At 43.8% G+C, this 23955-nt stretch overlaps 2 protein-coding genes across 3 annotated transcripts; both read left to right on the plus strand.

Annotated features, from left to right (window-relative positions):
- The first annotated feature begins 64 nt into the window (after positions 1-64).
- On the plus strand, positions 65-4272 carry LOC120641162 (mitochondrial phosphate carrier protein 3, mitochondrial-like). The gene is made up of 6 exons (XM_039917161.1): positions 65-558; positions 1018-1379; positions 1456-1499; positions 3292-3506; positions 3588-3712; positions 3810-4272. The coding sequence occupies exons 1-6, from the start codon at positions 283-285 to the stop codon at positions 3856-3858; spliced, it is 1071 nt and encodes a 356-aa protein (XP_039773095.1). The 5' UTR covers positions 65-282; the 3' UTR covers positions 3859-4272.
- Positions 4273-5972: 1700 nt separating this feature from the next.
- On the plus strand, positions 5973-12007 carry LOC120641165 (zeaxanthin epoxidase, chloroplastic-like). Of its 2 annotated transcripts, none has more exons than XM_039917163.1 (16): positions 5973-6647; positions 8508-8670; positions 8758-8832; positions 8914-9014; positions 9108-9223; positions 9333-9544; positions 9658-9749; positions 9943-10057; positions 10249-10352; positions 10511-10556; positions 10633-10697; positions 10810-10899; positions 10985-11039; positions 11130-11218; positions 11309-11396; positions 11530-12007. In XM_039917163.1, the coding sequence occupies exons 1-16, from the start codon at positions 6142-6144 to the stop codon at positions 11620-11622; spliced, it is 2010 nt and encodes a 669-aa protein (XP_039773097.1). In that variant the 5' UTR covers positions 5973-6141; the 3' UTR covers positions 11623-12007. The 2 variants fall into 2 exon arrangements, with proteins under 2 accessions (XP_039773097.1, XP_039773098.1); XM_039917164.1 differs by lacking the exon at positions 5973-6647 and adding an exon at positions 7354-8055 and having other exon boundaries at positions 11530-12004.
- Positions 12008-23955: the final 11948 nt, after the last annotated feature.

The raw sequence follows: 23955 nt of genomic DNA on the forward strand, positions 1-23955 counted from the left end.
CATTGAAACACCATCGCGTCGTCGCCACCTCTATAAAAGCCCATTCCTCTCTGGTGGCGGAGAGGGCGGGGGGTTGCCCTAGCAACCCGGGGAGCCACCGGTGTCTCCTCCCTCCCCGCGAGCGAATGGCGGCGGGCCTCAGGCCGTCGCGTACAAACGCAGCGCGGCCGCGCTCGCGGGGCTCGCCGCCGCACACGCACAAGCGCACCCGCCTCGTCGAGCCCGAGTCGAAGCCCAGGGAGGCACGCGAACCGACGAGGGAACCAGCCCGCGCGCTGCGCCATGGCCCTCTCCGAGAGCTCGAGGAATGCGCTGCTCCCCGCCTTCCTCTACGCGTCCCCTGCCACCGCCTCCCCCGGTGGCGTGGGCGGGCGCGCGGTCGCCGCTCCGCCTGCGGCGGGGCCCGCGGTGTGGGCGCGGGCGCCGAGCGAGCCGGGCCGGAGGATCGAGATGTACTCGCCGGCGTTCTACGCGGCGTGCACGGCCGGTGGTATCGCCAGCTGCGGGCTCACGCACATGACGGTCACGCCGCTCGACCTCGTCAAGTGCAACATGCAGGTGAGCGTCTCTGACGGCTTTGTTCTTCTAGTGGGTAGTGTGTGTTCCTTAGTGATCTGGATGCTGTTTCGATTCGGATCAGATGTTTGGGGTCTGGTTCAAATCCTCATTGTTTATCATTTGCGAGGTATAAAAAATAGATAGTCGTTTTATTGATGCATCCGTGTTTACTGCATTGCTCGTGTCTCTTTGGTCATTTGATCCATTTCCTGATCCCTATGTCTATATTTGAGTTTGACATTAGTTGTTTGATGCCACATGCCAGTATGTGATACTTGAAGCTGTTACTGTAAATTCTGTGAAACCGTCAATAATTATGTCAATCACATTTTCGTGCATATCTCATGTGCCCGGATCCAGGAACTATTGGTTGCCTTGCTTGCATGTTTATGCTCATTTATGTGATAGGTGACAATGCATACTGATTACTAATGAAACATTGTATTGGTTGAATTTCAGATTGATCCGGCTAAGTACAAGAGCATCACTTCTGGTTTTGGTGTTTTGTTGAAAGAGCAAGGCGCCAAGGGTTTTTTCAGAGGCTGGGTACCCACCTTGCTTGGATACAGTGCTCAGGGAGCATGCAAGTTCGGTTTCTACGAATTCTTCAAGAAGTATTACTCAGACATTGCTGGCCCTGAGTATGCTGCTAAGTACAAGACCTTCATTTACCTCGCGGGATCTGCTTCGGCTGAACTCATTGCAGATATTGCCCTCTGTCCAATGGAGGCTGTGAAGGTCCGTGTGCAAACACAGCCTGGCTTTGCAAGAGGTTTGTCTGATGGTCTTCCCAAGTTTGTGAAAGCTGAAGGCTATGCTGGGTGAGTTGTAGCATTGCGTCAGCTCTACTTTCATACCTGTGTCGTGACTTTTCTGACACTATGTGGATTTATGCAGGCTGTATAAAGGAATTGTTCCTCTCTGGGGCCGACAAATTCCTTGTAAGTGCATATTTCCTGTTCCGTTAATTTCTTTCTGTTTATTTGACATAGGTGGTATGTAATTCTGGAAAGCAAATTCAGTATCTTATCCTCTAGAAATGCTTAGGTTTTCTGCAGTTATAATGTTGTATGTGATGTCAGTGATGCATTTGAAATACATTAATGATGTCAGTAATATTATCCCTATGATATTTAAACACCCTTATTTTTTGAAAAACCTAACACCCTTATGATATCATGCATATTTATGATCATCTCATAGTTCTGTTTGACACCCATATGATGCATTTCCGTGCATATATTTCTTGAGATCACAATGTGATGAGAATGTTTAAGTCTACACATGAATATTTCCACCTTGATAAGTCGGTTTTTTTAAAAAAAAATTGCGGATCACAGTTGAACAATAATTTCATTTCTTACTGATGATGAGTCTTACCATCTCATTGCTGATATCTCACTTTTTTATTAAGGTATAAATTGTTAGTTTTGATAGAATAATTTTGGTGCGCATAGTTCTTGAAATTATATAATGTTTTCAAGATTTTATTTGCGCATATATATAATTTTATCACACTGCTTGAGTCATCTCCATAATTATAGCTGGACCTAGACTCCAATAACATGGTGTATATTTATTTAAGAAATTGTTGTGCTCTTGGATTTATGCAGACAAGTCTTACTGGCATTCTTCTCTTTTTTGTATGCCATTTTTTATTATTCTTGTGCACATAGTTCTTCTTGAAATCATATATGATTTTCAAGATTTTATGTGTGCATAAACAAATTGTCCATACTGCTTGAGTTTTCTCTACTACACTAGAGCTAGACTCCAATGACGTGGTATACATTAAAAGAAGTCAGGTACTTAGGTTTATCTTGTTGAGATTTAGCTACTTGTCTATTTTAGATTTGCGTCTTAAATCTTCAGTTATGAGCTAACATCCATGGCTGTAAAATTACGGTGATCATTTGCGTGGTGTTTTTCCCCCTTGCACATAGTTCTTCTTGAAATCACACTATGATTTTCAAGATTTTATGTGTGCACATATAAATATTCCACACTGCTTGAGCTATCTTTGTTGTTATGGAGCTAGACTCCAATGAAGTGGTGTACATAGGAAAATAACCTAGCAGGTTTGTTTTGGAGTTTCCTGCCATTTTATTTCAAATTTGCGTAATGCTATTCAGTTTGGGAAATTGACATTCAACCATGTCATGTTTTGTTGATGCTTTGCATGTAGTTTTGTTTTGATGTGGCTAATTGTACCTGTTCCTGCATGCTAGTGCGTTTACTTTCATGCACATAGTTCTTCTTGGAATCACATTATGATTTTAAAGATTTTATGTGTGCATATACAAATTTACCACACTGCTTGAGCTATCTCAGTTATTATGGAGTTAGACTCCAATGAAGTGGTGTACATTAACCTAGTTCTCATTATCAGTACCCTGGAATAAACATACTGTCTGCAGTGCAATGCATGATTCTTGGACCCTGCTTATATGTTCATTTGGATAGTGTTTAATCCACTTCTCTCCATTACAGTGGGGTTTAAACTCCTGTTTTGCTTGCATTTATACAATGGCTACTGAAACTTTTTGCAGAACTAGATTTATTTTTCTCGCATGTAGGGTGTTTGCATTGAGCTTGCTTGCTTCTGGCACATGCTTCTTCAGTTCTTATTTTTGCTTTGATATTGTGTTAGTATGCTGTTGCACCCAACTTTTATTATGAATCTTGAATATTTAAGAAGGCTTGTGCGCCATCTTATGATTTTACTTAATGCAGACACTATGATGAAATTTGCCTCTTTCGAGACGGTTGTTGAGATGATCTACAAATATGCCATCCCTGCACCCAAGAGTGAGTGCAGCAAGAATCTCCAGCTTGGAGTGAGCTTTGCAGGGGGCTACATCGCTGGCGTGTTCTGCGCCATCGTTTCTCACCCAGCTGACAACCTCGTTTCCTTCCTCAACAATGCTCAGGGGGCAACTGTAGGCGATGTAGGTTTCCAAGATATCATTCTCTGCTCAGGAATGTACGTTGTCATGTATAAAAACCTTAATAACTTATTGCTTGCACAGGCTGTGAAGAAGATTGGCCTAGTGGGGCTATTTACCCGAGGGCTGCCATTGCGGATAGTGATGATTGGAACCCTAACCGGAGCCCAATGGGGTATTTATGATGCTTTCAAAGTCATGGTTGGACTGTAAGTATTTCTTTTTTTGTCGATATTGGCTCCTCGTCAACAAATCCTAGTCTTTCAGTTCATGAAAACTTAACGGGGCTAAACTATGTTTGTCCAGCCCAACTACTGGTGGCGTTGCTCCAACACCTGCTGCAGCTAAGGCCTGATCCTACACTGCTGAACTTCAGAGAGCAATTTTGGCGCCAGCCTGGATGATGACCAAACAGCTCCTGTTTCCCTGAGCAATTCTTTAATTCTTTTAGGAACGCCTAACTGCGGGCCCGCTAAAATTTCAGATGAGCCACAAGCTCAGTACATCGTGGTAACTAGAAGAAGAGAGATTTAGGAACATGTTTAGTAGATGGTCATCAGGGGTATGATGACTGCCGTGGAAACCGTGGAAACCATGGCGTCCTTTTCTTTTCTTTTTCTTTTTTTTTTGCATGTCATGATTCTGGAAACACATTTTTATAGCCCCTTTTGACTAGAGCTGTGTTTTGCTGGCTCGATGTGACTGTGTCCAGTACATTTACCATTTGATACTTCCGTGAATGAACACAATTTTGAACTGGGATTGCGAAGCTCTTGTGTATATGCTGGTTGTTTGTGTCCTGGACTCCTGGTACCCTTTGAACCCGTGCGAACTCCTTTTCCTTGACGGTCGAACAAACGGAAGGCTGGCGCCCAGCCGCCCAGGCCACGGCTTGGTCTCTGGAGATGCTGAGGATGTCAATGAGGTTTGCCATTTCTGACCGTGGCGCGGAGTAATAGAGTCGGCAGATATTTGAACTGTCACTCTCGGTTGGAACCGAGCCCGACGTCTGGGGAATCGGATGAGCCATACGCGTCCTGGCGAAAGATGTCCAAACTCACCTATGACGTAGCAACTTGCCACGTCTACGCGCGAGCTTCTCAAGTTGTCTTCCAGATCTTTTGTGGCATCCTAGTACGTTCTAAAAACAAAGTAAAATAAACAATTTCAACCCTCAGCTCTATTCAAAGGCTCAAATTCATCCTATCAAAGATGCTAATTTAGTCCTCAAACATTTCATTTGAATTCATTCAACTCTGGTGTAATGTGGCATGCCTATGTAGCATGTGAAATCATCCCAAAGTCTATGTAAAATTCTTGGTATATTACCAGTGCAACACATGTATCAATCTAAATGCTATAATAACCCATAAATTACTATGGCTGAAGCAGTAGCCGCTACAGCAGCTAGCCGCTAGCAGCCACTTTCTGCAGCCATGCAACCAGGAAAAATGGCAAACAACCAAGCGGTTGGGTTGTGCAACTGCAGCTGCAGCCGCAGCCGGTGGATTTAGCTGAAGTGAACAGATCTCTTTGTACCTATGAATAAAAGGTTTACAATTTTGTTTATATATGCATTATAATTGACTATTGAACCATACTTTTTTTACGAGATATCGAATGAGGAAAAATCAGAGGTTAAAGAGTTATGGACTCATTTTACATCCTCCAACGATCGCAAAAGTCTGATTTTCAACCTTCAACTACAAAACCGGACAACATAGGCCATCCAACTGTCAAAACCGGGCAAATTTAGCCTCTGAGATGGTTTTGAATGTGGTTTTCTATTTTGTGAGAATTAAAAATATTCAATTTTACACTAAAAATTTTATACGTAATTCATTTTAAGTCAAAAAATTATGAAATAGGCGTCAAAAGTTTTCTAAAATGTAACATATCTATTGTCACATGACTTGTGAACTATTCGGATCTAATTTTTTTATGTTTATAATATTTAGTTGCTTGCAGTTATTTCTATTATTTTTATTAACAAAGATTCAAATGGAGCAATAATAGATATATTACATTTTTAGAAAAAAATTTGTACTAGTTCCACATTTTTCTGATTTAAAGTGAATTAGTTTTGATTTTTTTGGTACTAGTTTCACATTTACGTCACTCATTGTTGGACATGCCAACATGGCACGCCGCATAGGATTAGGGATGAATAGAAAAATTGAGGGTTAAGTCTGACTTATTTCACCTTAATGGTGTCCATCATATACAGTAGCTTTTTTAGATATTTTTCCAGTGTACCTACCTACTGTTGCACGGTTAGCTACAGAGTTGCCACCACACCGGAGGCTGCCCGCAGAGGATATTGACATGGCAGGATAAAATCCTGGTCCCGCACGATCGGATTTTCCAAATGGGATCAGGCGATTGGCTCTGGTTCATCCTCCGCCCAGCACCACCAGTCCCCCTCCAGCTCCCCGTCTGCTTCTCCTCCCTCCACAACCCTTGCCCGATGGCGAGTTCTAGAAGCAAAGCTGCACGGCGGCATTAACACCTCCCCCTCCACCGCGCTCCAGTTCCACCTGCCCAACGCCTTCTCCTACGCGAGCTTCCTGGCTCCCCCCTGAGGCAGCTTAATCGGCAAGCTATACATCTCGGTGCGCGCGCGATCGCGGCCGCGGCCATGGCGCTGCTCTCCGCCACTTCCCCGGCCAAGGCGCACTTCTCGGCGCTCTTCCTCTGCCACGACGAGCCGCAGCACGGGCTCGCGATCCCGGCCCCGCACCCGCAGTGCTCGGGCGCCGGGAGGCGGCGGCAGCGGGCGCGCAGCAGGCTGTCGGTGTCGGCGGCAATGCGGCCCCCGGACGCCGCGGCCGCCACTCAGGCGGCGGGCGAGGCGGGGGGCAAGATGAAGGGGAGGAAGCCCCGGGTGCTGGTGGCCGGCGGCGGGATCGGCGGGCTGGTGCTGGCGCTGGCGGCGCGGCGCAAGGGGTACGAGGTGACGGTGTTCGAGCGCGACATGAGCGCGGTGCGCGGGGAGGGCCAGTACCGCGGGCCCATCCAGATCCAGAGCAACGCGCTCGCCGCGCTGGAGGCCATCGACATGTCCGTCGCCGAGGAGGTCATGCGCTCCGGCTGCGTCACCGGCGACCGCATCAACGGCCTCGTCGACGGCATCTCCGGCTCCTGGTACGCCCATCCCCTTCCCCTCTCTCGCCAGCCTCACCTTCTTCCTGACTGTTCGCTCGCCCAGTGGTTGCCGCCGCGCGCGCTCTGCTGCTGCTGTAGTCTAGTCTCCGAGTCCACGCGATTTTATTTAGGCGTGCGCGAGCGCGACGTCACCTGTGCCAGCGCGCTGCCTGCCGACCTCGGCACGATGGCCACACGTGGTGCGCGCGGCGTACGAAGCCAACCAGGGGCCCATTTCAGGGAGGGGGGAGGAAGCACCGTGCCGCCCACGGCGGGCGGGCGGGCGCGCCGACCCGCCCGACGGGACCCGACCAAACGATCGAGTTGCCGGCTCGCCGCTGCCAATTTCGCCAGGGGGGTATGGGCGCGCGGCGCCGTGTCCCCTGCCCACCGCGGGCGCGCCGGCTGGTCGGCCGGTACACGGCGCTCGTTTCCTTTCCCAATCAGCGACCCCGCCCCCACCCCACCCGGCCACCCCGCGCGCTCTGCGCTGCGCCGAGCGGCGAGCAACCCGCGGCCGCCACGTACCGTGCCCACCCCGGCCGCCCAGCCGCACCGAGGGAAAAGCCTCCACCAGTCCGCGTGCTGGCTCGCCGGTACGGCCACCCCCTGCTGAGCTACAGGCTGAAAGCTCCACTCAGCGGCGAATTCCATTCTCCTCCGGCACTGCCATGGTGCCATAAAATTCGTTATCTTGGCGCATCGTGCATCCATCGGGACACGCCTCTGATCTTGTGCTTCAGAGATTCCGAGCTTCCTCCTCTCTTTACAGCTCCCAGTTCTTCAGTCAACCCGACAACCGATGCCAAATCGACAGCATACTCAAGCAAGGCATGAGCTCCTGAGCTGAGAGCTGAGGTTGACTCCAGCCACGACCTCTGTGACTCGCCGGCGACGCAGTAGCAAGAAACAGCCACCTCGCAAAGCTTTCCACTACCATGCCGAGCACCACGCCGGCCTCTCGGACGGCGATCTCGCTCCCCTCCGCCTCCCCGGCGTCCCGCCTCGGCAGCCGGACTCTCCGCCTGCTCGCGCTCCCCGCCCCGCCCGTGCCGCGCCGAAGGATCGGCCTCCCTCCTGGCCGCGCGAGGCGCCCGGTGGCGGCCGCGGCCAGCGCGGCAATGCCGGCGCCGGGGCCCAAGGCGCGCGTCCTCGTGGCCGGCGGCGGCATCGGCGGGCTGGTGTTCGCGCTCGCCGCCCGGCGGAAGGGGTTCGAGGTGCTGGTGCTGGAGCGGGACATGAGCGCCATCCGCGGGGAAGGGAGGTACCGCGGCCCGATCCAGCTGCAGAGCAACGCGCTCGCGGTGCTCGAGGCCGTCGACGCCGCCTCGGCCGACGAGGTCATGGACGCCGGCTGCATCACGGGGGACCGGGTCAACGGCATCGTCGACGGCGTCTCCGGCTCCTGGTAAGGGAGGCAGGGTCGTCCCGGCGCCACAGCAGAATTCTTACACTAAGTCACCGAGAATTTGATTGTTTTTTACGCTGCGCCGAGAAAGATTTGGCCTTCTTGGCCAGTTCGAGTGGTAGTGTGGCAAGGGTTCATTGGCCTGTAGTGTTGGCAGTTTGTACGAGCCAATTGGTAGTTGACTAGTCGTTATGCTCTCCTGCTTTAGTAGATCATAGCTTGTCTATGTTGACGCGCAAACCTCCTACTTGTTCTGGAAAAAAAAACTATAGCTGCCGAAGCAATTTCGGCTCCTATTTAACAGTGTTGATGTGAATGTGATGCTTATCGTTTCGTGCTTAATTGACAGCATTTGTTTTGCATTGTCATCCTACGTCACTTTGCTGATTAGCTTTAAGATTGCAATTCCTTTGCTGGAGGCATCCATTTGACAGTGCCAAGTTGATATTCAGGTACTGCAAGTTTGATACATTTACCCCTGCAGCTGAGCGGGGGCTCCCAGTCACGAGGGTCATTAGCCGCATGACGCTGCAACAGATCCTAGCTCGTGCGGTTGGCGATGATGCTATATTGAATGATAGCCATGTAGTCGATTTTATAGATGATGGCAGTAAGGTGAGTGAGCAATTATACTTTGGTTTCCATTCGAGCTGAAAAGTGTTACCAGTTTCTAACGCTGTAGTATTTGTTGGATGAGTGTAGGTTACTGCCATATTGGAGGATGGTCGGAGATTTGAAGGTGATCTTTTGGTCGGTGCTGATGGAATATGGTCAAAGGTAATGTAGTGACTTCACCTTTTTGGTCAGAAACAAGCACAGAAGTGGCCTGATTCGCTTGAGGTTTCCTTCACTGGATAGGTGAGGAAGACACTATTTGGGCATTCAGAAGCCACTTATTCAGGTTACACATGCTACACTGGAATTGCAGACTTTGTGCCTCCTGATATTGACACAGTTGGGTATGTTTCGTGGATCCTGTAATGATTAATGTTATTTTCAAAGATTTTGAACTTTCATTGGGTTACAACCAACTTTCTTTTCCTCTCTTGAAGGTACCGGGTATTTCTTGGTCACAAACAATACTTCGTCTCTTCAGATGTTGGTGCTGGTAAAATGCAATGGTATGCTTTTCATAAAGAAGAGGCTGGTGGCACTGACCCTGAAAATGGTGTGTGCTTGGAGTGAAGTTTTTGTACATATAAGTGAAATGGATTCTTATTGACAACAACTCTACCTTTATATGCCCAATATGCTTATCATCTCCTAAACATTGACAGGTAAAAAGAAACGATTGCTCGAGATATTCAGTGGTTGGTGCGACAATGTCATAGATCTGATTAATGCAACTGAAGAGGAAGCGATTCTTCGCCGTGACATATATGACCGCCCACCTACTATGAATTGGGGAAAAGGTCGTGTGACCTTGCTTGGTGATTCTGTCCATGCTATGCAGCCAAATCTGGGTCAAGGTGGCTGCATGGCTATTGAGGTATGAAATTTCTTGCTTGTCAGGGATATGAAAACACTATCAATCTATCATAATGGTCTATATGTTTCCTGTACAGAGATAATCGCACTAACACCTTGATCTTGTCTTTATAGGATGGATACCAGCTGGCTGTGGAGCTTGAGAATGCCTGGCAGGAGAGTCTCAAGTCCGGAACTCCTATGGACATAGTTTCCTCCTTGAAGCGGTAATTACTTCATATATTTTAGCATGCTAATTGGTTTTATGTAGCATTGATTTAAACTTGCACTTGGTAATTCAATGCTTCAATTGAATCCAGCTTCAAAACCATCCTTTTCTTTCATGGTTTTTGATGTGTGATATACTGTTCTGTACTATTTAGTAAATTGACTTACCATTGTTTGCATATTGGGCTGCAGTTATGAGAAGGAGAGAAGGCTGCGTGTTGCTGTTATACATGGATTGGCAAGAATGGCAGCAATCATGGCAACCACTTATAGACCATATCTGGGTGTTGGTCTTGGACCTTTGTCGGTATGTCTTAAACTTCACAGATTTATACTAAATAATGCACTTTCTTAAACTTAATTTTCAGGTATACTACTAATGAATTTATTGGATTTCTGAATTAGATAGGTTACCTCATTATCATCCTCCTAAGAGGATCACAGTTTAACTGCATACTGAAATCACTTGGACTGCATGCTAAAATTATTCACCTGTAGTTTTTGACCAAGCTGCGGATACCACATCCGGGAAGAGTTGGTGGAAGATTCTTCATCAAGATTGGAATGCCTGCAATGCTGAGCTGGGTGCTTGGTGGCAACAGGTGCGTACTTAACTGCCGTCATTTGTTCTCATTTCAAGCACATACATAATAGTAGTACGTTTTTGTTGGTTTTAGATGCCCCATCCAAAAAAAACTGCGCCAAGTCTCTTCTTAGCATATGTTACTCTACAGAAATGAAACTTTTCATTGATGTGCAGTTCAAAGCTAGAAGGAAGACCTCTAAGCTGCCGGCTTTCGGACAAGGTATGTTTCTGAATGAACTACAAATTGAGTTGGTAACATCCCTTATTCTCTACTGACATTTAGCATCATGCTGAAGGCCAACGACCAGCTTCATCGATGGTTTGAGGATGACGATGCATTGGAAGAAGCTATGGGCGGAGAGTACGCTCTTTGCTTTTTTCTAGTTATATGATAGTTAAAACATAATGCTTGATTTGTCCCTTGATTTCAGCACCTTTGCCTAAGCCATTCCTTAAACTACTATTATTTGCAGATGGTACCTCTTCCCCACAAATGAAGGAAACAGCAATAGTTTGCAGCCTGTCCGTTTAATCGGGGATGAACAGAGGACAATCTCTGTTGGGTAGGTCTAAATAGCAAATCATTTTCTTTCCTAATGGCAATCAATTAAGTCCTTTTTGGAATTAAAAATACATTTTCTTTTGCAGAAGTCGATCAGATCCCAGTGGCTCTGCATCTTCCTTGGCATTGCCCATGTCGCAGGTTAGTTAAGAAGAATGAAGCAATGATTTTTTTTAGTGCACCTTCTTCGGGATTTGCATTATATAAAGTTTTTTGTCAATAAACGTGCAGATATCAGAAAGGCATGCTACCATCACATGCAAGAACAAGGCTTTCTATCTGACTGATCTTGGAAGTGAACAAGGCACATGGATTACTGAGTAAGTCCTGAAAGAAGTATTATTCCATGCTCTTCCTCTAGAATTTCAGTAACAATATTGTACTCAAATCAACTTCATTTGACTATCTAGCAATGAAGGTAGACGTTACCGTGTCCCACCAAACTTTCCGGTTCGTTTCCACCCCTCTGATATCATTGAGTTTGGTTCCGATAAGAAGGTACCTCAACTTGACTCCCTCTTACCACCTTCATCTTTTTTTCTTCACATTTTGGTTTGTTCCCCCGATTTCTTAAATTATTCAGTTGAATGAGTTTCTTCTGAATTCTGAATGGACTTGTGGGAAATTACAGGCCATGTTCCGGGTGAAGGTGCTGAACACGGTCCCATATGAATCCGCAAGAAGAGGGAAGCAGCAGCAGCAGCAAGTCCTTCAGGCTGCATGAATGGAGACACGAGCCACCACTCCTATCATCAGCCACACTGTACTGTACAGCATTCAGTAAACGCAACACTGCATCAAGGGAAGGATATAGAAGATACGTCAAAAATAAAGAAGTGATTCTTGCATCCATCCAGATGCCAAATAGGATTTTGAGTACTAGCACCTAACGGATTGAAATTGCAGTTCTACGAGAAGAACTGAGTTGTACAATGCAATAGGGATAGGCAATTTATCTGTTGCCGGACCGTGTACATTATTGTACCATCAAAGAAAATATTGTACACCAAGAAGGCATATTGTAATGAACACACGAACACAGTTACACTGTGATCATGTAATGTATACTGATACCATAGTTATTTAGCATTGAGTCAGATAACAAAGAAGCTTATATGTCACATCAATTAAATTGGAAAAATAAATTACGCATACATAACTTATGCAATTTAGTCAACTCACAGGAGACCACTCGAGAACTACTTGAAACAGGTTTAAAAATTACATAGATGAAATTAGGAGCAGTATTTATGCATATACAACTTGTGCATTTTATTCAACTCACGCATGTTGGAGATTATTCCATAATCACTTGAATGAGCGGAGAGTACATTCTTTGCCTTCTCTAGTGATATGATTGTTTAACCAATGCTTGATTTATTCCTTGATTTCAGCACCTTTGACGCTTTGACAAAAAAAAATTATTATAGACTAACAAAAACTCAGCCTGCATATGGTAGGAACCCGAGGCATTGAATACGAGAAGACCTCTCACGTAGTCCAAGAAAATTCCCGAACCCATGTGCCATTATCCATACTATAACCCGTGTGAGAGCGGGTCAGAACCTATTTTTCATGTGCTTTGGTGGACAGGATAAAGATGGAGAAAACTCTATAATTGTAGAAGAGTGTAGAAGGTGGACACATGGCAACACCATATGATACATGGAGTCCTATAAACAGAGATGCTCTCCTTCCCCCTTGCCATACCATGGCATAGAGGTCTCAAGTAGAAGATGACAAGGTTGCCATGTAGTGTAGTGGTGTCATGGTAGAATAGTCACATAAAGAGTGTAAGTGTCTGCTCTGTTGTATCAAGTTGAGTTGTGAATAAAGATTTGAGTTCTTTTATACAGAGTCGGTCTCCTATATTAGTGCTGGTGTGAAGGTATCCACAGAGAAAGTGGTGTGGATAAGGGTCCACATAAGGAGTTGGTGCTAAGGTTAGGGGCACCGATTTCTCAAAACTCCTCTACTATTTTCTCTGTGCTAGTACCCGCCTTATCCTTCTCCACGGTCTTCTCTATGCTAGTGGCCTTCTGCATGCTAGCAACCTTGATGATAGTATCCATTATTCTATTAGCATCCACCTGTAATGCAAAAGGTAAGAAAATTGAACCAATATTTTATGATTTGTATTGATATTACTAGAAAATTTTGGAGAATGGTTTTAATAAAATAAAATACACGGTACTTATTGTTACACCTATTATGTAGCCTATATTTTTCACCTTGCATGCTGACGAATTCACAAGTGAACTCTCGGTACTAGCTCTTCATCTGTTTCATAGCTAGAAGCAATAGATTCAACACAGATTTGGGAGCTAAGTGTTAATGAATAGAAGCCTAGTAAAAAAATTACTCAGGATAGCACAATTTTCAATACAGAACAACTGGGTATGAAGTTATGTTCTAATAAAGAACTATAACATTGTCCACACAACTAATGCTAGAATATAGAGTTATTTGTTGCAGATTATGAGTCATCTTAACTACTTATTAATATAGGTAAATGAATGGATCTAGGTGATGCCTAGAGGGGGGTGAATAGGCGAACCTGTAAAAAATCTGAAAAAAATTTCGCAGCGGATTAGTCTGAAGGAAGTTCCGACACCTTTGTAGGAAGTTCCGATGGATAGGAACTTCCTACAATTGTATAGAAACTTCCGACAATGGTAAGAATTTGAATGAATTACAAGTTTTTAGATGAACCTGGAAAAAGTGTTTGAATCAAAAGTTTGCCAATAGGTCCTAGAGCAACCTGCAAGTGATCTCCCACAAAGGAACACTCCACAAAAGTAGATCGGGACAAAATGAACTCAAAGTCAACAAGAACAAGTTAAGAACAATAAGAACAAGAGACACTCGATTTGTTTCCCGAAGTTCACACCCAAAGGTGCTACGTCTCAACCGTTGAGGAAGGATTCAAGAGTCGACACTTAAGAATCCCTATGCTCCTCCCCAAGGGCGAGATCACCTCTCAAGCCCAAGGTCACTTACTATGAGATGTTGTTGTACAAACTTCCCGAGGCGCACACACACGAGAGGACGCTCCACGGGTGATGCCTAACCGTCTAGAAGCAAGCTTCAAGAGTAACAAACGTGAATCGACGGTTGGAGATGCGTCAAGTGCTCATGAACCGGAGAGGGTGCCTCACAAAGTCAATGGCTTAAGTCTCACACCTCAATCCTTGTCTCACCCAAGCCCTAGCTCAAATCTCTCAAAGATTAGCTCAAGAATGCGAGTGGGGAGTGAAGTTTGAAAGCTTGGAGGTGTTTCTTGCGAGTGTAGGCAGCAGCAAATGAAGGAGGGGGTGAAGGGGTATTTATGTTAGATTTAGTATGGGCTTGGCTCATATTTTATTTAATTAAATCAAATAAATTCTAAGACCTGTATTAAATTTTGCGCTTTGAGAACGCTAATTATGGCTGGAAATAATCTTTGTGGTGCATGATGCGGTGTGTGCATGCATGGCGTGACTGAAACTCAATGCTATTAACGTTGGTTGGAAGATGTTTGGTCTTCTAATGAGCCAAGTTAAATGCTAGCTAATGGAGAGCTAATGGAGGGGGTTACAAAAGTTTTTGCTCTTGATAATAATAGTCTTTTTCATGCATGCACTACATACTCTCACGTGAGTTACATGAGAATTAAACGTCACTAATGGAGGGAGTTACAAAATTGATGAAACGATTTTGTGCTCTTCCGTGAGGCTCAGGAGTTTACTCCTCCACCGTGACTAATGTCTATGCACCCGTTCGTTTTCTGAGCTGAAAATAAATAGCAAGACTCTCTCATGGTTTTGGACTTGATCGCGCACTTGTCTCCACACTTTTGTTGCATCCATATCATCTCCGTTCTAGTAAGTCTGGGCGCACAGACTTGCTGGAAGAGCAGGCCTCTGAAACTCCGTCCTCTTCGAGACTCTGCACCGAGTTGAGGGCGATCAAGTTTTTGGGGAGCGCATCAGCGCGACTGCTCACTGCGAACAACTACTTCGTCTACTTCTAGGCGTTCGCCTCTGCACAGCGAACACCTGCACGGCATCGACTTTGATCGGCTACATCGAACAGGCTCGACTAGCGATGTCGGGTAACGGCGCATCTGGTTCCTTCGGAACTGGCCCCGCCTCTGGGTACTTTCTGAACTTCATGTTCATGTTTATTGTTTTTGTTACAAGCACGTTGGATCATGCTCTTAATTTTATCTATAAAAATGTCATGATTTATGCTCTCATTTTTTGAATTAAAATGAACCATATTTGGCCTCTAATTCCAACAATCCAAAAACTTGATAGGGCTTTTTCGGTTTCTGGTTTCGCTGCACATCTCAAACCAAATCCTTTTGATGGAACAAATTACAAGAGATGAGTCCGCAAGCTTGAGTTGTGGCTCATATCGATGAGCGTATGGTTCATCACTGAAAGTCCTACTACTGGACCTCACACTCTCGAGGAGGAAAGAGCATACCAGACTGCTGACAACTTGTTCAGAGGGGCTGTGATCAGTGTTCTTGGAGAGAACCTGGTGGATGCTTATATGCATATTCCCTCTGGCAAGGAACTGTGGGACGCACTTGAAGCAAAGTTCGGTGCCTCCGATGCAGGCAGTGAGTTGTACGTCATGGAGTAGTTCTATGATTACAGGATGGTTGATGATCGTTCTGTCGTCGAACAAGCTCATGAGTTACAGGCGCTTGCAAAGGAGCTTGATAACTTCAAGTGTAATCTACCGGAAAAGTTTGTGGCCGGCGGAATAATTGCTAAGGTGCCTCCTTCTTGGAGGAATTTTGCTACCTCTCTGAAACACAAGAGACAAGAGTTTACTATAGCCAGTCTGATCGGCACTCTTGATGTTAAAGAAAAGGCGAGAGCAAAGGACACGCATGCTCGTGGCAATGAGGGAGGTTCTAGCGCCCATGTGGTGCAGAAAAAGAATTTCCAATCCCACAAGAACAAAGGCAAAGGGAAGGTTGATTACAAGCACAGGGTTGCTAAGACTACCAACTTTAAGAAGAAGAAGAACACGGGAAAATGCTTTGTGTGCGGTGGTTCTGATCATTGGGCGCGGGACTGCAAGGACCGCAAAGATAAGCAGCAGCACGGGTAGAAGAAGTCTGCAAATGTTGTTATTGGCGATGCTGAGAAGGGAACATCAGGGTATGGTAATCATGCTATTGTTCTTTCAGTTTGTCATTTACTAAATTGGTGGATTGACACCGAGGCTAATATACATGTATGTGCTGATATTTCTCTATTTTCTTCTTACCAGGTCACAAGGACTGGATCTGTGTTGATGGGAAATGGCTTGAATGCGGCTATTCGTGGTGTTGGTACGGTCGATCTGAAGTTTATTTCGGGAAAGATCGTGCGACTGAGGAACGTGCAGCATGTCCCCTAAATAAATAAAAATCTTGTTAGTGGATCCCTTCTTTGTAAGGATGGTTTTAAGTTGGTGTTTGAGTCGAACAAGCGTGTGCTGTCTAAATTCGGTTCCTTTGTTGGTAAAGGATATGAATGTGATGGTTTGTTTCGCCTATCGTTGTCAGACTCTTGTAATAAAGTTGTGAATCATGTGTGTAATGATGATGCATCTAATATTTGGCATTCACGACTTTGTCATGTGAATTTTGGTTGTATGTTGCGGCTTGCCAGTTTGAGTTTAATTCCAAAATTAACTTTGGTCAAGAATTCTAAATGTCAAGTATGTGTGCAATCTAAGCAACCACGCAAGCCTCACAAAGCTACATAGGCAAGAAACCTGTCACCTTTAGAACTCATTCATTCTGATTTATGTGAGATGAATGGTGTGTTGACTAAAAGAGGGAAGAAATATTTCATGATTTTGATAGATGATTCAACTAGATATTGCTATGTGTACTTGCTTAATCAAAAGATGAGGCGTTTCATTTTTTTCAAGGTCTATAAAGCCGAAGTAGAAAATCAGCTTGAGAGGAAAATAAAACATGTTAGATCGGATCGAGGTGGAGAGTATTTTTCAAATGAGTTCAATTTGTTTTGTGAGGAGCATGGTATTATTCATGAGAGAACTCTACCATATTCTCCTGAGTCAAATGGAGTGGCTGAAAGGAAAAACCGCACTCTAACAGAGATGGTTAATGCCATGTTAGAAACAGCTGGACTTTCTTGGGAATGGTGGGGTGAAGCCATGTTGACAGCTTGTCATACTCTTAATAGAGTTCCTATGAAAAACAAAGAGAAGACACCATTCGAGGAATGGGAAAATAAAAGATTAACACTCTCATACTTGCGTACTTGGGGCTGCTTAGCTAAGGTTAATGTACCAGTTGCTAAGAAACGTAAGCTCGGACCAAAAACAGTTGACTGTGTTTTCCAAGGTTATGCTTTTCACAGTGTTGGATATAGATTCTTGATAATTAAATCTGGAGTACCGGACATGCACGTTGGTACAATCATGGAGTCCAGAGAGGTTACATTCTTTGAAAATATTTTTCCCATGAAAGAAACACCTAGCAATTCTAGTCATGAATTTGGTGAAACCCCTGAAAATAATGATGAAATAGTACGCTTTGACCAACCACTTGAGGGAAATAATGAGAAGGATGACAATGAAGTAACTCAAAAGAGCAAGCGACAAAGGACTGCAAAGTCTTTTTGTGATGACTTCATTGTGTACCTTATAGATGACACTCCAAGAACCATTGCTGAGGCTTATGGATCACCTGATGCTGACTATTGGAAGGAAGCAATCAAAAGTGTGATGGATTCCATAATGTCTAATGAGACTTGGGAGGTGGTCGATCGTCCATATGGGTGCAAACCTGTAGGATGCAAGTGGGTTTTTAAGAAGAAGCTTAGGCCAGATGGTACTATTGAAAAGTACAAGGCAAGACTTGTGGCTAAGGGTTATACCCAGAAAGAATGCGAAGATTTCTTTGACACTTATTCACCTCTTGCTAGACTGACAACTATTCGTGTACTACTGTCCTTGGCTGCCTCACACGGTCTTCTCGTTCATCAGATGGACGTTAAGACGGCTTTTCTCAATGGAGAGCTGGATGAGGAAATCTATATGGATCAGCCTGACGGATTTGTAGTAGAAGGTCAGGAAGAAAAAGTGTGTGAGCTATTAAAATCTTTGTATGGCCTGAAACAAGCACCTAAGCAATGGCATGAGAAATTTGACAAGACTCTTACGTCAGCAGGCTTTATTGTGAATGAAGCTGATAAGTATGTGTACTATCATTTTGGTGGGGGACAAGGAGTGATCATGTGCTTGTATGTTGATGACATATTGATCTTTGGGACTAACCTCAATGTGATTGAGGAAGTGAAGAGCTTTTTGTCTTAAAGTTTGAGATGAAAGATATGGGAGTGGCTGATGTGATTCTGAACATTAAGCTACTGAGAGATGGCAATGGTGGGGTCACACTTATGCAGTCCCACTATGTGGAAAAGATTTTGAGCCGCTTTGGATATAGTGACTGCAAATCTGCTCCCACGCCTTACGATCCTAGTGTGATGTTGCGAAAGAATCGAAGAATCACAAGAGATCAATTGAGATATTCTCAAATCATTGGCTCTCTAATGTATTTAGCTAGCGCCACGAGACCTGATATTTCGTTTGCTGTGAGCAAACTCAGCAGGTTTGTCTCAAATCCTGGAGATGAACATTGGAAGGCTCTCGAGAGAGTGATGCGCTATCTAAAGGGCACAGCGAGCTATGGAATTCACTATGCCGGTTACTCTAAGGTACTTGAGGGCTATAGTGACTCGAACTGGATATTTGATGCTGATGAGATAAAAGCCACAAGTGGATATATGTTCACACTTGGAGGTGGCGCTGTTTCCTGGAAGTCTTGCAAGCAGACCATCTTAACAATGTCAACAATGGAAGCAGAACTCACAGCATTGGATACCGCCACAGTTGAGGCTGAGTGGCTTCGTGAGTTGTTGATGGATTTGCCGGTGGTTGAAAAACCAATACCGGCTATCCTAATGAACTGTGATAATCAAAGTGAACAGTTCAAAAGACAATATGAAGTCATCAAGGCATGTGAAAAGGCGGTTGAAATCTGTTAGAAAAATGAGAAACTCTGGAGTAATAGCATTGGACTACGTTCAGACTGCTAAAAATCTGACAGATCCTTTTACGAAAGGTCTATCACGAAATGTGATTGACGAGGCATCGAGGGAGATGGGACTGAGACCCACATGAGAGTTATGTCATAGTGGTAACCTGTTCTATTTGATCGGAGATCCTGTGAATTAGGATAGCGAAACAAACTATTGACTAACTGAGAAGAAGAATACTATTGTATAAACCCACTCTATTGAAGATGCACTTTTTCCTTTTTCTGCATGGTAGGTTGGTGAATACCTTAATGTGATCCAAGTGGCTTCTTGGAAGCAAAGATGTTGTCATGCAGAAACATCTTTTGAGGAACACACCTATATGAGTTCGGCTACTAGTCACAGTCTATGAGATCGGGTAATTTCTAGAGACTCATGAAAGGACTCGAAGTATGACTTATATGCTTCAACTAGAGGGGATGCTTGTTGCAGCCTAGTACCAGATAAAGAACTTTGGTGAAACTCATTTCGCACAAAACTGTCAATTCAAGGTTTAATCCATTGTTCAGTTGTGAATGAGTGTAACTCTTGTTCTAGGCGGATGTTCAACTTAACAGTCTTCGTCAAAAGTCTGGTATATAAAAAAATAGTGAATTTGAGAAACATTTAACACGTGTCGTAGAATTTGGTGGGGATTGTTGGATTTAATATGGGCTTGGCTCATATTTTATTTAATTAAATCAAATAAATTCTAAGACCCGTATTAAATTTTGCGCTTTGAGAATGATAATTATGGCTGGAAATAATCTTTGTGGTGCATGATGCGGTGTGTGCATGCATGGCGTGACTGAAACTCAATGCTATTAACGTTGGTTGGAAGATGTTTGGTCTTCTAATGAGCCAAGTTAAATGCTAGCTAATGGAGAGCTAATGGAGGGGGTTACAAAAGTTTTTGCTCTTGATAATAATAGTCTTTTTCATGCATGCACTACATACTCTCACGTGAGTTACATGAGAATTAAACGTCACTAATGGAGGGAGTTACAAAATTGATGAAACGATTTTGTGCTCTTCCGTGAGGCTCAGGAGTTTACTCCTCCACCGTGACTAATGTCTATGCACCCGTTCGTTTTCTGAGCTGAAAATAAATAGTGAGACTCTCTCATGGTTTTGGACTTGATCGCGCACTTGTCTCCACACTTTTGTTGCATCCATATCATCTCCGTTCTAGTAAGTCTGGGCGCACAGACTTACTGGAAGAGCAGGCCTCTGAAACTCCGTCCTCTTCGAGACTCTGCACCGAGTTGAGGGCGATCAAGTTTTTGGGGGAGCGCATCAGCGCGACTGCTCACTGCGAACAACTTCTTCGTCTACTTCTAGGCGTTCGCCTCTGCATAGCGAACACCTGCACGGCATCGACTTTGATCGGCTACATCGAACAGGCTCGACTAGCGATGTCGGGTAACGGCGCATCTGGTTCCTTTGGAACCGGCCCCGCCTCTGGGTACTTTCTGAACTTCATGTTCATGTTTATTGTTTTTGTTACAAGCACGTTGGATCATGCTCTTAATTTTATCTATAAAAATGTCATGATTTATGCTCTCATTTTTGGAATTAAAATGAACCATAATTGGCCTCTAATTCCACAATTTATACCCAAGCCCCCAAAACTAGCCGTTACAGAGCTGTTATGCACTTATCGAAACTTCCTACAACCCCGTCGGAACTTCCTATAAAAATAAATCAGCTGGCCGAGCACCCCTTATAGGAACTTTCAAGAAAGTTCCGATGGGGGTAGGAACTTCCGACAATCCTTGAAGGAACATCCGACCCCTACAGAAAAAATAGGATTAAGTGCTCAAGTTTGTGCAAAGTGTCTCTCAAGGGTAATTAGCATTACAGTTAAGCACTTTTGCATCTCCAGGCCATCTTTTCGCATCCCTCTTAATAGTACGGTGTTTCCTATACTCAAATTCAAAATAGAAATTCATAAAAGATCTTCCATGGAGCTCAAAACACCGTCTCATTAGCAAATATGACGCCGTTACATGCTCTTTCTCATTTCAATGATTTTTGAACCTGCTCATCACTTGATAAACGCATTAGCTCCTTAATTGTGCATGTCATTAACACCAAAACCAACATTGGGGGCCAAATGCACTTTCTGTAAATAAAGAAACAAAGGTACATATTTGGGTAGAAATCTAAATGGAAACTAGGAAATGGCTCCTCATAAATGAATCCATATAGTTTAGTGAATTTAAGTATATGGATATTTTTTGAGTAGTTTACAACTTTATGTAATGTAATCTTATGAAGTATGACCATGCTTAATGCATGGGAAGCCTGGTACCTAATTGTATCCTGGGTCATACATAAAGTGTTGAACAGTAACACTAAATGTGCTTACCCCATCAAATTCAAACGGAGCATCAAAATCAGCAAGCTCAGCTTTAAACTTGATCGGCATTTTTGTAAGAACCTTCTGTAGTCCACCTTCAAACTTCTTTCATCTTGAAGAGGGACATCATCCTTTTCTAAAACTCTGTACCAGTGTACCTCTTCATTTGAATGCTCGATTAATTCGATTTTGGTCACTATGTTGGCACGCTCTGAAGCCAAAGCTTTTACTCTAGAGTTTTCTGTCTTCATATTCACAAAATCACAAGTGCTGCAACAAGATCAGAGTTATCTGCAAATAAATAGATATAACACACAATAGGATACAAGCTGAGAAAGAAAAGAAGGACAAACAAGTTCAGGAAACAGAGTTAAAAGTCATAGGAAGCAAAAGCTCGAGTTCATGAATAGACACTAGTAGACAATATTGCAAAAAAAATGATGCTAGAACACATGAAGGGTGAAAAATAAAAGTGGCTTGCTATAGCAAATACAACCTTATTGCACATTAAAGGTTTCATTGCTCTTTCCATTAATTTTTTGCTGAAGTTAATCTACCACTCCTGCTAGAATGCCACAGGCAACCGACAAAGGTAAACCAATATTTTGGTTGGTTGGATACAAACATCTCAGCTAATCATGTATTTTAAAAATACTTGATAGGAAATAAAAACCTTTTGTTGAATGTTTCTTCACACTTATTTGAATAGAGTGTAAGGCTTTAGGTCTCATAGAAATTTGTAGGCACATATCCTATATTTATTTTTAAAATGCACTTTGTTCTGGCCACAACTAACACATCATATTTTGTGAGACCATGTTTTGTTGTTGCATACTTTCTTGCTATCATGAGGGCCATGTACCATAAAAAAAATATGGGTACGAGTGTGAAACATGAACAGTTGGATGTCTCTACCTACACATGCAACACAATCAACCATGCAGGTATTTTTAACTTCCTGACTCCTGAAGCTACTAGAAATACAATAAACATGCATTGACACAAAATAATGCTCTTTATGTTTAAATGAAAAAAACACTAGGAGAATGGTAGTATCATGTATGCAGTAACTAAATGTACGAATTCGCAATCTTGAGCTACCAAGTAATATCATGTATGCCGATGGTGAATGCTGAATACACCAATACATATCAAGCCCATATGAAGCATAGGAATGATACACCATGCTGTACTATTGTTATTATAGCTATGGCATGCAATATATAACAATAAGCAAGCCAATTGCTTCTGAAGGAAAAGAAAGAAAAAAGAGAGGAATCAAGAAAGGACTGAAATTGTGATATAGCTAGTGACAGGGTTAGCAACAGCAGAGTGAAGCAGGGGTCAGGATCCAAATGTCAAGTAGGTGAAAACTTAATATAGCATATGTTATATAATCTGAAATAGTACCTCAACAGAACGGCGTGCATGACATAAACTGAAGGCCTAAAATTATTCTCTAATAGCTGAAGTAGCTAAATTACAATGTCCCTCTTAAAAGTAACACCGATAAGTCATTAATTTAGTTATTATTTTAGATAACATATCTTGATTCTAATTCATATTACTAAACCAGCTCCTAAACACCAAACTCTGAAAACCTGCATGGAGAATGGTTATTAGGCATCTAAATTTGCATGATTGTCACAACTAAGCCCCTAACTTGACAGATTATGTTCTTTTTTTTTCCTCAATGGTTATAATAATACTCATTAGCTACCAAAGTTGCAGCAAGAGGTCCCATCAGCATGAGGTGATATTCAGTAATCAAGCCAGATCTAGCTTAATTAAAATGGGGGAAAAGGGAACATAATATTATTTTTCAAATTTCTAGGTCGCTAGGTAGGACAACTATCAAAGCCAAGGCAGTAGGTGAAACTCTTCTAGACACTATCAAAGTGTGCTTTAATTTCAAAATTTTCTCGCACTAGTGCCTCTGGCTCAATATTAGTATCACAGTAATATACCTTCAGTGATCCATGAATCACCAACGCAAAAGAAATAGTTCACATTGCCATTGTCTATGTTACTCAAACCTATTACTATTTTAATTCAACTACAATTACTACTCTTTTAATTGCGAAAATATACCATCAAAAGTTACCTTCATTGATAACGATGAAGGTGAGGTGGGCAGTCTTCAGAATCTGCTCAAGTTTAGACTTCTTGAGAACCAAAACATTTAATAGTCCACTGAGTTTGTGGTACTCTTGCTCAACCTACATTGAGATGAAATAATACATGTTAAAAAAAAACTCGACCGGGCGGGGGAAAGACCGCCCCCGCGGCATTATATTAAGAAGAGGCCAAGTTGACCCCGGCCGAGAAACGCCCCGAACCCCGGCTCTTGATCTTGGGACAGGTGCCACGTTCCTGGGACCGTTACCCAACGGGCCAGGACCAAGCTGACCACTCAGCCCACTGGGTCTGGCGCCACGTTCTTGGGACCGTTACCCACCAGGCCGGGTCCAGGCTGACTACACAGCCCAAGCCATCAAGAGCACAGTGAGGGGTTTTTTTCCGCAGGCGGGGGAAATCCGCCCCGGTGGGGGTTCGAACCCCCCACCTACGGGTGCTGCCGGTTGTGCCCAGACCGACTGAG

This window comes from Panicum virgatum, chromosome 7K (assembly GCF_016808335.1).
Source record: "Panicum virgatum strain AP13 chromosome 7K, P.virgatum_v5, whole genome shotgun sequence".
NCBI classification, from domain to species: domain Eukaryota; kingdom Viridiplantae; phylum Streptophyta; class Magnoliopsida; order Poales; family Poaceae; genus Panicum; species Panicum virgatum.

What these genes read in the sequence shown, in the direction of transcription:
- LOC120641162 (XM_039917161.1), top strand. Translation starts at nt 283, where the DNA reads ATGGCCCTCTCCGAGAGCTCGAGGAATGCGCTGCTCCCCGCCTTCCTC. An exon ending in AAAGCTGAAGGCTATGCTGG is followed by an intron (nt 1,380 to 1,455) that starts GTGAGTTGTAGC and finishes GGATTTATGCAG; the next exon opens with GCTGTATAAAGGAATTGTTC. An exon ending in CTGGGGCCGACAAATTCCTT is followed by an intron (nt 1,500 to 3,291) that starts GTAAGTGCATAT and finishes TACTTAATGCAG; the next exon opens with ACACTATGATGAAATTTGCC.
- LOC120641165 (XM_039917163.1), top strand. Translation starts at nt 6,142, where the DNA reads ATGGCGCTGCTCTCCGCCACTTCCCCGGCCAAGGCGCACTTCTCGGCG. An exon ending in GCTGCCGGCTTTCGGACAAG is followed by an intron (nt 10,557 to 10,632) that starts GTATGTTTCTGA and finishes ATCATGCTGAAG; the next exon opens with GCCAACGACCAGCTTCATCG. An exon ending in GAAGAAGCTATGGGCGGAGA is followed by an intron (nt 10,698 to 10,809) that starts GTACGCTCTTTG and finishes TATTATTTGCAG; the next exon opens with ATGGTACCTCTTCCCCACAA.